At 40.9% G+C, this 13,131-nt stretch overlaps 1 protein-coding gene across 4 annotated transcripts in view; it reads right to left on the minus strand.

The window, feature by feature from the left end:
* tcf3a (transcription factor 3a) overlaps positions 1 to 13,131 on the minus strand; it is a 35,397-nt gene that overhangs the window by 10,455 nt on the left and 11,811 nt on the right. For 3 of the 4 annotated variants that reach the window (XM_039602746.1, XM_031738247.2, XM_039602745.1), the window contains 16 exons: positions 11,351 to 11,424; positions 10,763 to 10,838; positions 10,047 to 10,087; positions 9,791 to 9,926; positions 9,363 to 9,412; positions 7,911 to 8,010; positions 7,366 to 7,502; positions 7,093 to 7,243; positions 6,896 to 6,954; positions 6,692 to 6,770; positions 3,943 to 4,019; positions 3,667 to 3,837; positions 3,420 to 3,531; positions 3,155 to 3,284; positions 1,107 to 1,348; positions 543 to 689 (listed from right to left, as the gene is read on the minus strand). In XM_039602746.1, the coding sequence (XP_039458680.1) occupies positions 550 to 689; positions 1,107 to 1,348; positions 3,155 to 3,284; positions 3,420 to 3,531; positions 3,667 to 3,837; positions 3,943 to 4,019; positions 6,692 to 6,770; positions 6,896 to 6,954; positions 7,093 to 7,243; positions 7,366 to 7,502; positions 7,911 to 8,010; positions 9,363 to 9,412; positions 9,791 to 9,926; positions 10,047 to 10,087; positions 10,763 to 10,838; positions 11,351 to 11,424 (1,775 nt within the window). In that variant the 3' untranslated portion in view covers positions 543 to 549. Of the gene's footprint in view, positions 1 to 542; positions 690 to 1,106; positions 1,349 to 2,699; positions 2,939 to 3,154; positions 3,285 to 3,419; positions 3,532 to 3,666; positions 3,838 to 3,942; positions 4,020 to 6,691; positions 6,771 to 6,895; positions 6,955 to 7,092; positions 7,244 to 7,365; positions 7,503 to 7,910; positions 8,011 to 9,362; positions 9,413 to 9,790; positions 9,927 to 10,046; positions 10,088 to 10,762; positions 10,839 to 11,350; positions 11,425 to 13,131 lie in introns of all 4 variants that reach the window. The other variant, XM_031738257.2, reaches the window with a different exon arrangement.

Below are 13,131 nucleotides of genomic sequence, written 5' to 3' on the forward strand. Positions count from 1 at the left end.
ATGCTCTCACTGTAGATCAGGGGTATCAAACATAAGGTTTGGGAGACAGAATGAGCCTGGTAAAGACTCCAAACTGGCCCATTGGATGGCTTTGGAAAATATAAAGAAAGGCATAGATGTTTGGATTTACAAATGTATTTTTACAAGTTTTACATCTTTTCCTGTGGATAAAGACCTCCACCATGGCCATTCATACCATATCAAAGTAATTAAATAATAGATAAACAACTAAATAACAAAGAAGTTCCTTTTTTCCAACTCTGTGAATTTACAAAGATTTTGTTTTATAATCACAGGACATGTTAAGCAAGTGAGCCACACATTTCTACACATGTCACTCTTATAATTTATGCCCAAACAGTCATGCTGACAGATTATTCTTATGTTAAGACATGTCAGGGATTGAATGTGTAGTTAAACTTCTTTCCAGTAACAGAAAGGGGAGTTTTGTTGGTCCAGTCCACATCAAATATGTCAGCTGTATGTGGGCCACAGTGTAAAATGAGTTTGACATCCACGCTGTAGGTATTCTGCAAACTCACCTAAGAGTTACATATGGCTCACAGAGTTGTGTCCATCTCCTCCTACAGCTGGGTGACCCCCACTAAGCTGCATCTGGGGGTCCACACAGGACACTTTCTCCTCCTCCCTCCTCTTGAGGCAGGCAGCCTTTGGGTTCAAATTACGCTCTTTGAACAAAAATAAAAAAAGATTTATTCATTAAAAACACACAAAACTGGACTTAAGCTTAGACAAATCCTTACACAGCAGAGTTATGAACATACAAATGGTTTACTACAGAAGAGGGATATAAAAAAGAAAAGCAAGGCGTGAGAATGGAAAGTATGGCAGAAGCTGCAGGTGTCTGGCAGAAAAGCAGGGATTTACTTCCTCAGATGCTCTCCTCTCTCTCCCCCCCCCACTTTAAAAACAAAAAAAAAACCCAAAATATGTGATAAAGGCAAAGCGAAAGCTGCAATTTACACTTTCAGCAGGAACAGAAAAGAATGTCCTTTAGGTGACTGCCTGGCGACTTACGTCCAGCTATGTTTGAGAGATGGCTGGCTGCCTGTTGGAATCAGACTGTTCTGAATTGGCTGACCTACCTCGCACCTGCTTCTCCAGGCCCAGTATGACCTGGACAGCCTGTTGCAGGATGACCAGCTTGGTCTGGGCCTTGTCGCTCTGCAGGTGGACCTGACACATCCTGCCCAGCTCTCTGAAGGCTTCGTTTATGTCTCGAACACGCACTCTCTCCCTAGCGTTGTTAGCAAGGCGGCGCTCACGCTCCCTCTGCTCCTTCTCCTCAGCAGTCAGGTTCTCATCGGTCACCGAGACAAGGCTGCAGCTGGGAGGACAGGTGGGGGGTTGGAGGGGCTGGTTAACAAACCCAAATTACAACCCTCACTGAACCTAGGCAAGATGGTCTCACTAAAATTTTAGTTAGACTGGTTCAAAAAATTTAAGCTATTTTCTTGTTACCAGGAAAAATTTGACCTTCACACTGACTGCAAACTCCCACAAAGAGACCAGTGAAACGTCCAGTGAAGATCTCAGCGGAGCTGTACTGCAGGAGTGTGTGCGCATGGGCACATAAAATCTGCCTGAATGAAAATCACTTAAGTTTTTAGGTTGAAGACTCAACACTCAGGGACTTCAAGCCCAAACTGGATCAAAATACAACAGTTGACCAGCATCACCAAGCCTAAAAGTCTGTTTTTTGGGTACCTAATCACCAAAAAAAAGCTTTCGGTCATTTGGGTCCAGGGTGGAAGTTGAGGGGATTATTGTGACTGTCCAGCAGAATGAAAGAAGTTATGGCAAGTGAGACAGAAAAGGAGAGAGAGGAAGCAACACCCTGTGCCGAAATGCATTACGCAGAAAGATACAGAAGAAAGACTGAATGAGATACACTGAAGGTATCATGTTAAATACATCAGCAGCGGGAGATGTATTTATCGGAATGAGAGGAAGAGTAGGTTGCGGTTGGCATCTGTAAAGAAAATGAAAGGGGATGGGAGAATGACTGGCGAAACGATTCCTTTTTATTTTAAACAGTAAAGCAAAGTTAAAGACTTAAATGCTTGAAAGAGCAACACATGCAGCACAAAAACAGTGCTACAAAGGTGGGTTAATACACAGCACAGAGCCCTACTTGCATGCTGTAAAGGACACTGCGAGAGATTAGAGACATTAAAATGCTGAAATAACTTAATAGGTGAATAAAAGCATAATGAGACAATAGCAAAAAACAAAAAACAAAAAAAAAAAAAAAAATAAAAATGAGCAGACAAAAGTTGTTAATGTTGTCCAAAAATGAAGCAGACAGACATGTAAGCACTTTCTCTGGAAACAAGCTTTGAGGCTTTGCAGAACACACAGCAGTCCTGTGTGTGTTACAGGAAAATGAAAGTTTTACGATGTATTGGAGAATGGGCTTGTCTTAAAAACAGCCAGACAGCTTGACTTGCTACTCCATGTCCTTGCTTTTTGACCATTTTAGGAAATGGTGCATAAAGACGAACGTTTAAAACCAGGCGGTATGTTTAAGACTGTGGATGGAGTAACAACCATCCCAACAAGATTGCTTTAATATTAGAATAGCAGGACATGAAGCTGGAAAGTGAAGCCATATGGATGTTTTATTTTGTAAAGATGCCCTTCCCCTCCACTTCCTTCCTCCTTGGACACCCACTGACCTCGAACTTGCTGCTCCAGGTTGAGTATAACGTTAACAGCCTGTTGCAGTATGATCAGTTTGGTTTGTGGTTTCTCATTGTTCAGATGGAGCTGACACATGTGGCCCAGCTCCTTAAAAGCCTCGTTGATGTCCCGCACACGTAGCCGTTCGCGGGTGTTGTTTGCCAACCTCCGCACTTTCTCCCGCTCAGCCTTAATCTCCACTGGTAGATCTTCATCGTCATCCTCCTCATCCAGACTAGTGAGGAGTCATGGTAGAGGAGGAGGTAGGAAACAACAGTATGGGTACAGTTCACTTGTTGTACATCTGATATAAGACACCATCGCTAAAGCTAAAAAGCTTTACCAGTAAGTACCAACTAAACTGAGTCCCTGTCAAATTTACAATAAAGAGTAAGATTTATCAAACAGGATTACATGCATTAATAAAAATAAGGTTTAAGAATCTGGGCACCTTGTTCGAGAGCGGTTCTTCATTTCTTTTTTCTCATCTTCCGACTTGTCTGTCATGGAGCAGTTCTCACCGTCCTCCTTCAGCTCTTGTTTGATAGCAGCAGTGGGGCGATTTATGTTACCAGGTAGGCCTATACACAGTCCAGAAACAAAAGTTACTGAGCAACAATATCTTATGAAACACAGAAAGAAACATTACACAGTCAAAAAGAGGTGTAGTATTAGAAGACATAAAACAGGAAAACACCATGAAAAGAAAGTCGCACCTGTAAAGCCTTCATGCTGAGAGCCCGGTGGCACAGATGCAGAGCCATGGTGCCCATGCAAAAGTCCCCCACTAGATGGCAGACTAGCAGAGTCCTCGTGGTGACCAGACACCTTGAAACAGAAATTAATCTTAATACTGGCATAACAGTAGCAAAAATGGGCATACCACTTTTGCTATGTATTTTCAAATTAAACTAAAATATTACATTTATTCAGCTTTTCTTTCACACTATTCATGAATCTCACCATTCCCTGCAGGCGACCGGCAAGTCCGGCTGCACTGCCAGCGGTAACCAACAAGGCTGGCGGTAACCCTAAGCCCGACTGGAGAAGGCTATGCATTTCAGCAAGTCCTGGCCCGCTGGCGTGACGCTGAAGAACATTGATGGCTTCATCCAGGTGGTCCTCCATTTTACTCTGTAACAGAGAAAGAAGAATAGTAGAATGATGAGGCAAGATGAGGCATAAAGGGTTGTACAACTCTAATCTCCGATAAAAATGAAGAGTGACAAACTTACTCACCATAGGCTGAATTCCCGCATCAAAGTTAGGTGAAGGTGTGGCCTGACCAGAGGATCGAGTCCACTGGGATGCAGAGCCTGAGAAACAAAGATCACAAGGTTATTCAGAAAAAAAAGCCCTACAATTTGTAGTAGTCAGCAGGAAGCTTTCTCTCTTATTATTGATGCACCTGGGGTCCTTTAAAGTGAGTAACAGTCTCCATACAATGTTTAGCTATATGTTATGCTTGTCTCGCATAAAGGCGTATTAGGTTTACCTTTAGAGAGATCCATATGTAGAGAAAACATTTTGCATCACTGTGCAAACAGTCGTGTCGTCATGCTAAAGTTTTATCCTGTCTTAGATGGTTATGTTCTCTTTTCTGTTAACATTAGGAAATATGTTCGTATACTCTTGAAAAGGGGAAAAAGAAAAAAGAAAAAAGCAGTGACGTATTGAACACAATCCTTGCAGATTTGGCCTTTCAGTCGAAGGTTAACGCTGATCTTTCCCGAGTTCAATGCGCAATATGAAAACGACATTGAACGAGAGTCAAAAAAAAGTACCACCTTCAACTACAAGAACAGGAAGTCCTGATACGCCCCTACACAGCCCCGATTTCAACACCACTGAGCCAGTATGCGACTGAAGACGCAGCTTAAATCTGCAGTATAACTGTGGAAAGTTCGCAAGATGCTTCAACACCGTAGATGCAAAGCATCATATACAAAGAGATTTTTGCACAATCCATACGTTTGATTTCGTTTAGCACGTGTTTAATGACTCAAAGCTAAATTATCAAAGTCAACTTGTTAAGCTCCAACTGTGTTTATCATCACGGTAAATGTCGTTAATCAGGCTTTTAAATATTCTAGTATTTGTTCTCCACAACGAGCCATGATGCAGACATGCAGATAGAAACAGACCCATAGGTCCAAACTTGAAGAAGTTCTGTTAATGTCACTGTCATGTAATGGTCATTCAATAAGGCCAAGTGGAAATAACATGCGTACTTAACATTGCATTTCATATATTAGGTTTTTAAGTTGTGTACCACTTAAACTACTTTTGTTGTTAGATTTTTCATTTTTGCCCACTAAAGTTGTTTTTGGTTATTCGAAAGAGGAATTCTTTTCACTTGTCTAATGTAAATACAATTTTAACTCATTTGATGTTTACATTTTATTGCATTATACTCACTTCTATCTATACTGTAGAACCAATTTGCAAGTTACATAGTTTAATTTGACAACTAGTCCCAAAAAGCACTATTAGCTAAAACGCTGATCCATAACATGAACTGCTACCCACTAGGAATGCAAAAGGCACCATCCCCAGCTTTTTCCACCTCCATAATGTCAGACTGCTGAACAAACAACAAGCACGATCTGAACTCGCTGTTCAAACAGTTGTTAATTTTAACAACATGGCTCATGTGTAATACCGTCTCTAAGTGTAATGGCCAATAACAGATCGCAGTTCACCATGGTTATTATTAGTCATTTAAGTGCAATGTATCTTTAAATGTCCAAAATTCAAAAAGAAATGCAGACATTTCTAATGAATAAGGTAACACAGACTCACTGCCTTCACTGTAAGTGGACCAATCATGTTCACTGTCATGTGTGGCCAACCATCAACTGCTGAGAAACTGAGAAAAACTGGGCTGTAATTTTATGAAACTTAACATGTGAAACTGCTGTAATGTGAAAGAGACATCAAGTAAATGTGAAGATGTAGATACAATAGATATGGAATGGCACTGAGTATAGACTTATTAAAATTTTCAAAGAAAATAATTTCTCTGTCCAATACGCATCGTTTTTATTACTTTATTTCTTATTGGAACAGAAGTGTTGATTAATTAGGTGGTGATGAGCTCATGCATGGACTGAATGCATATTCAAATAAGGAAGCAACCCACCCTCTTTTTATTTTTACGGTATTTTCCCTTCCTGTCTCATAAGCTATATTTGGCTGGTGTATGTGTGTGAGAAAGATCAAGTGAAGGTTAAGCTGTGAATGGGGTAGTTATATCACCCCAGTTACAGTACGTCCAGAGAAAATATCCCTGTTTGTGCCAGAAACACCTGCATTTACAGCAAGGGTTTAAAAATAAGAAAAAAGTAGGGGTAAGGGTTTGGTGAATAACTGAACCATTTCTTACAACTAACGTGCAGCCAAATCTGATGACCTAAATGTCCAGATAGTCTTGGATGCCAAACTTATCTCAGTTCTATGTTTGTACAGTGCCAACGCAAGAAAAAGGCCTTCATGAACTCAATGACAGTGTGGCAAAAGTTCATGAACTAAGATTACTCCATCTATGTTTCTAACTTGAACTGGTAATCAACAGTTCTCCACATTAAAAAAGTCCCGCAGGTCAGAAGATATACCCAAGGCAGCGTTTTAGTTTTCCATGTGATGTAAGAAATGAGAAGTATTGGAATCTCTTGATGGCACTGAAACAGTTCATGGCTTAACTTAACACAAGAAAGTTAACATCCCTTTTTTACACAAAATTAAAAGCTTAAATAATATGCATTACTTCCATGTTTAACCCAACAGATGGAGCTGCACTGTCACTTTAAACTGTTCATGCATCAGCATAGTAAAAACAATAGGTTTTTCAAAGTATGCATCATGGCCTTGCGGGGTAGCACAGGAAAGAACAAATACATGGTTTGAACAAACAAAGGTACAAAATAGCCAGCTGAGGCCCAGCTGACCTTGAGGCCTCAGGATTAAAGGGCTACAGTCACTGACTTACCTGATAAAGCCTGAGGAGAGCCAGAGGGAGTTGAAGGGGACGGAGGGAAAGCGTTGCTGTTTGGGTCTGAAGGATAGATCTGGACACAGAATTTTTGTTTTTTAATTTAATGAAATGGAATATAATAATTTATTTGTATTATGAAACAGAGAGATGATGTTTAACATTTAAAACTGTATTTGATTATAATATATTGTTACTTACAGATGCCAAAGCTTTTCCAATCTCGTCACCTGAACTTCCAGGTATCGCACCCCGATTTGCTAAATGGACGGGGGAGTGGAGTAATAATCATAAATTAGGATAGCAGATCATTTAAATTAGGACAAAACCAGCATTCTTCAAAAAAAATAAAATAAAATAAAATAAAATAAAAAAAGAGCACACATTAAAGTATTTACCCATAATGGTTTCGCTGCCAGCGATGGGGGGTGTGTGGCTGGGGACTCCAAAGCTGCTGGAGCCAGAGTGGAAGCCAGCAGGATGAGCCCCGCTCACTTCACTGGCATGCAGGGGGTAATTTTGAGGAGAGAGGGGCAGTGGCTGCCGTTTCTTGAAAGCAAAGACACAAAACCATTTAAAAAGAGAAGCAGACAGAAGCTCCTAATGATGCATTTGTCTTAATGTGTGTTGTTGACCTCATCAACAAACCTAAGTGTGACTGCAGAGCTTACCAGTCTGTCTTGGGGGTTGATGGCAGTAAAGGGACCATGCTGTCTCAGATGGGGGGAGTTGCCCAGCATGGCAGAATAACCAGGCTGAACCATCGACCCGGCAGAGCCCCATGGGTCGGAGGGCGGGTGGAGGCCTTCTGTCAGGGGACATCCAGCAGAGTGAGGGGGGGGAAGCAAGAAGAGCGAGAGAAAACCAGCCACAAGAGATAAAAAGGACAATGAAGGCCACATATGAGACATGTCACATTACTGTGATCACTTCATTCAACCGTGATGCACCATTCAACACCCCGGCACCACAGGGTGTTTACTAGCATACAGTGACAGCATCTACAGTTCATCTGGACATCCAGACGAATATAGCAGACAACTAATGTCCCTGCTGTAAAAGCTATGAAGGAAAATAAAATACATGAAATACATAGGTGAGCGATTCACCTCTCAGTTCAAAAAACCTTATGAAAGTGTTTTGGTCAGGCTGAACTTTTCAACTCAACACAAAGAAGGGGGGGGGGGGTTAAAAAAAACATGTTGTTTCAACTGACCTTGCATGAAGAATGGTGGTGGGTAGACGTTTCCTGTCTTGGAGCCTGTGTAGCAAGCATTGTCTCTGTTAAAATCCTCCCCTGAGGCTGATGTATAAACCTACCAAAAAAAAACAAAAACAAAACAAAAACACTGCTTAGCTCAATCCTTGAATGCTCAGTGTGATAAAGCTAAGTAACTGCTAAATTATATGGTGACTTGTTGCAAGCATGGCATGCAGTAACTTAATGTACATTTGTCTTAAAACACTCAAAGTGGGTTTGCTCAAACTTCATCTGGAAAATTCTCTGAACATAGTTTTGTAGATAAGCAAAACTATGTTCTTAAAAATAACTGTGTCTGGGGTATTTGAAACATCAAAACTAAAATAACATATGCAGTAGGTACCTGATTACAGCCCTTAAAAGTATGGGTTCAATCCAAGGTTAGAATCTTTTTTTTTTCTATCTGGTTTTACAACTTAAATTGAATAAACAGAGGATTACAACATTTTTACAGGCGTGAGCACAGAGCGGTGTGTGTACTGAATGAATCATGCCAGTACTTTTATGGGCCCCGTCCACCATTTTTACATATTAACCTGTTAAACAGAAACATGCTGAGAATAGTTTACAGACAGGACGGGACGATGTGACCATATAATGGAAGCTTCAGCTGGATTTGGTACATGTTTATGATGGCACCACAACTTTCTCAATCACGGCCATTCTTTGTAAATTCAAGTATCAAACTGTGTCTGAAAATCTCAAATCCAAATGGACTGAAGTTTTCTTCTGTAATTTGATTACACAGAGAAAAAGGAGAGAAAAAAGTGGGGAGAGGAGAAGAGGGAACGGAGAGATGCACTCCTAATTACTGAACCATCTGCCGTATCCTGGATGGCGGCCAACTTCTCTGGCAGCTGGGATAGAGGGAAGGGGGAGGGAGGGAGAAAGAAAGGGGAGGGCTGTTGTTTGCGGGTGATGGCGGTGGAAGGGGAAGGAGAGAGAGAGCTGGCGTGGGGTGGGGTGGAGGGTAGAGAAAATGAGGAAATAGGGTGCCCAGAGAGCGAGAGTGGGAGGAAAAAAATGAGGAGGAGTAAGAAGCATCAAACCCCAGTATGAATTCTCTTCAGTGATCTAACGAGTATACTTGGCAGCGGGGAAGAAATGTGGTCATAAAGTAAAGGGCCTACAAATACAACACACTATAAATACATACTGCAAATGAGGGACTGGGTGAGTGAGTGGCTTTTTTACGATTCCTTTTTTACTTGGTGGTGCAGATGCGCAGCTGTAGGAGCTGGAAGTCCTGTACTGCAGCTTTTTACACTGCTCTGCAAGCCAAGGAGCGGCTTCAGATGCCAAATGGAATGTGAAAAAGGGCGTAAAGCATTAAAACATGGGCTTGCATGGAGTGAATGCAAGGGCTGAGATACAGTATGGGGCTGAAGTATGGATGTAAGTACTCACAGAGGAGGGCAGGCCAGGGGGCACCTTCCTGATCTTTTTTGGCTGTGATTCTGTGGGGAGGCAGACAGGAGGGGAAATCACATCAGCCAACTTACACAAAAAGACCTTATTGCACAAGTAACTATACAATCAGAGATTCTTCCTGCCGAATTGATCCATCAATCTGCATTTGTTACTGCTCATTAATGTCTAATCTAAAGATAATGAAGGTGATGTTATTGGCCAATTTTCTTCCCTGGGAGCTCAGGATTTTCATTTTCTCTCACTAAGAAGAAGTGAGATTTTTCAGACACTTTTTAAAAACCTCAACAGGAGAAGTGATTGTACACACAACCTTAAAATAGATCAGAACAAGACGATAAATGTGACAGAAGATTCGGTTTCTAAGTGTTCAGCAACCTGCCTGAAATAATGATTTGCACCCTTACCTATGGGGTCCTGTGAGGGTCTCCTGCGAGGATTGCTCCCTGTATAGGAGGGATAAAACTGAGAGTTTGGCTTCGTGCCAGATGGAGAGAGGGCATCAGGACTGGGTATGGGTATCTCACTTGTCATGAAGCCCGGCTACAGAGTGCAAAATATGAGAGGTAAATTAAAAATAAAGAAAGAAAACTGACTAAAAGTCTAAATTTGTGAAAAGCAGCTTAAGAGAATTGGGATGAAGCACCATTCTAATTTATTTACCTGCATTCCAAGTGACGAGTATGGTCCTCGTTCTGCCTTCCCTGTTGAGGGTAAAGTACATGAAATCAGGTTAAGGTTCTAAAAATGTAGAGGGTATTTTTATATTAAATTACAAACTGTCTATCCCCTTTTCTCTATTTGAGTACCTCCCAGTATGTGAGTATATATGAAGCCTTGCGGTATTTATGGCCGCGGACAGCAAAACAGAAAAAAGACAAATTGGCCCATTATAAATGCTTCAGGGGCAATTGTGCTCACAAACACCCCCCCTCCCTTGCCAGTTAACAGAGGGGAGCTATAGGCCAATGTAATCCCAAGGGACAGCCTTGTTTGTGCATGGGTGCCCTTTACACTCCGCACCCCTCCCACACTGAACACACAAACTGCACACAAACAACCCCTTCCTCCACATCCTCCCCACTACCCTACTCACACTTCATCCATTAAAAACCTTTTGCCTTAAACTGATATGTTAGTGTCCAACCTAAGAATAGCTGCTCTGTCCGCCAAACAACTCGTTCTGCTTCAGTCACACTACCCATTCATATAAACTCGTGTTTTTCAGTCAGTGTTCTTCCATAATTAAGCACTATTGTTATCATCATCAACATTTGACTCACACTTCCCCGACTCTCTTTGGTTTGTAAAACGGACAATGTGAAAGTTGTGGTGTCCACGCTTCAATGGCTTATTCAGTTTAGTTAACAAGTTCTCACCAACGATCCCTGATTCAAATATGGGAGCAGAAGCCATGGCCTCTTGTTCACTGTAAAGGCCTTCTTCTCCATAACCCTGAGGGAAAGAAAACAAAAGGTATTAGGAATAGAAACACAAATAAATAAAGACCAAAGCTACCATGTAAGAAAATAAACTCCTGCAGATAAAAGTAGATTATTCTGCGAATGTATTTCAAGCTCCCAGCTCCTGGGCCTAAGAAAGACCCCTTGCTGGGCCTAAAGATTTGAGAATTTTTGTTTATTTTTTCAATCTCAGATAAAAGCTGATGCAGCTTATGAGTCTACTGCTACTCTCAAGCTTAACAACTTCACTGCTAGATACCCTGAATATGATTCTACAGCACTGTAGAGTACTCAGTACTGTTGTAAGCTGTGAAAAAAAGTCATAAAAAGCTTCAAAATTAATATCTAACACCATGCTGGACTTTACAGATCAGTTCTGGCACCATTTAAATTAAATTAATTTAGGCTGTTCGCATTATTGAGAATGGCAGGAACCTGGGCTGTAACATTAAGGGTTTTTTTTTCTTTTTTTTTCTTAATGCAATAAGTGAAAATGAGCCATACCCTTCCCTGGTTGAAAGATGGACTGTTTTGTTCCCCTGTTCCCCAGGGACTGGACCCATTCCTCTCATCTATACCTGCAAGACAAAGCACTGGGTTAGGCCTATTAGCCACTAAATTCTTGTCACAGGTTTACAATGTCACTTTGCAAAGAAATGTCTAACTTGGCGAACTTGCTTTGATACAAGTTTTTCAGGCAGCTCAAAGTAACCTCCGCCGAGGAGATTCACTTCGCAGCTCACACAGAGACAGCATAGTGACAGTGCTGTCAAATAGCGTGGATATGAGCTGTAGGAAGTTTGAATAATTAACACCCAGTGTGAGGCTCCCAGAATCATCCTCGACATTCTTCATTCTCCCACTCCACTCCTTTACATTTTCCATGGCAACAGTCATTCATAGCTCATCTATTCTCACACACTTGGCCTACACCTTCGTCTTAACACAGACTCAAGGTCTCAATCTCGCACAAATTGCACAAGTCATCCCTGGCCGGCGCACCTCAGCGTTCAAAGAGGTGAATGTGTTTGAAAGGGGTGATTTTAAGGATTGGTGAAGCAGAAATTCCTGCCTGTCCCCTCTCGTACCGCAACACAGCATCTCTGGGGGGAAGCTGAAGCTTAATTGCGTACTGATTTGCATAATTGTGCATATTAATGAAGCACAGGTCTATGAATATTCATATTTTTGTTTTGTTGTCTAATTAAAAAGCGGAGGGGGGAGAGGGGGAGAGGCGGGCTAGAATCATGACAGGATCAGCAGTACAGCAGAGTGATGGGCCCACTTTGCTGAGAGCTGCTAGATTGCTGTGACAACTGTGATCTATACAAACAGCAGCAGCAGAATAGGAGATGAAGGAGAAAATGTCTTGTCCCCTCTCTATGGCTGACTGTCACTCTTCATGTCAATCAAAGATGATAAAGAAAATGTGTAAAACAATTACTATTGCTGTAAGTCATGAGTGCCCACAAAACAGAGAAGAAAAGGCTTCAATTCAGTGTTTTCCATTTTACACTATTGTGGATAACAAGTGCATTTCTGAATTTTTTTTTTATAAAATGAAATAAATACACTGCAGCTATTTAAATAATCAAATTTCCACTTCACAGATTCAGCATATTAGAATGAAATGTGGGTTTACAGAGCAGTGGAGTATTTCAGCTGCTTTATTTGACCGATCGACATTAATACTGCATATTCGAAATCACACACCATATCACACCTATCTCACTAATTAGCAGGATATTAATATGTGGCACCTTCTCTTCTTTGACAGGAATAAAAATAGCAAAGTAAAAGAAAGAGAAACCTGATTTGTAATGGTCAATCTACAATCTTTTTTATCATCGATGGTATTATTTACCAAGTGGTCTGTTTTGCACACTGCCACATTGCTTCAAAGTACTTTTTTTTTTTTTTTTTTTTAAATTAAATGTGTTGTCCATGCTTTCCTACTCTTACTAACGTAAGCAAAAGAGTGATTGATAGTGACACAATTTAAATAAAATTCACTGGGCCCACTGTGTATCTCAGAGGTGCAGCTTATTTTGTTAACCTAAAAACTGCTTGGCAGACAAAGAACAGCTGCGAATTGATTTTGAAAACAGATTTCCTAGACTGTGAATATACTCAGCCACTTATTCAGCTATTTGTGCAAGTTGACATTTCACATTTGTTTTGTCAAATTGTATTTTATCAACTATATATTATTGTGTTTTAATTAAGCTACATGGTTATAAGTTGTGTTTAACTTTTAATTTTTAGCTGCTGTAATGAAGTATCTC

The sequence above is a fragment of the Oreochromis aureus genome, linkage group 18 (assembly GCF_013358895.1).
Source record: "Oreochromis aureus strain Israel breed Guangdong linkage group 18, ZZ_aureus, whole genome shotgun sequence".
NCBI lineage: Eukaryota > Metazoa > Chordata > Actinopteri > Cichliformes > Cichlidae > Oreochromis > Oreochromis aureus.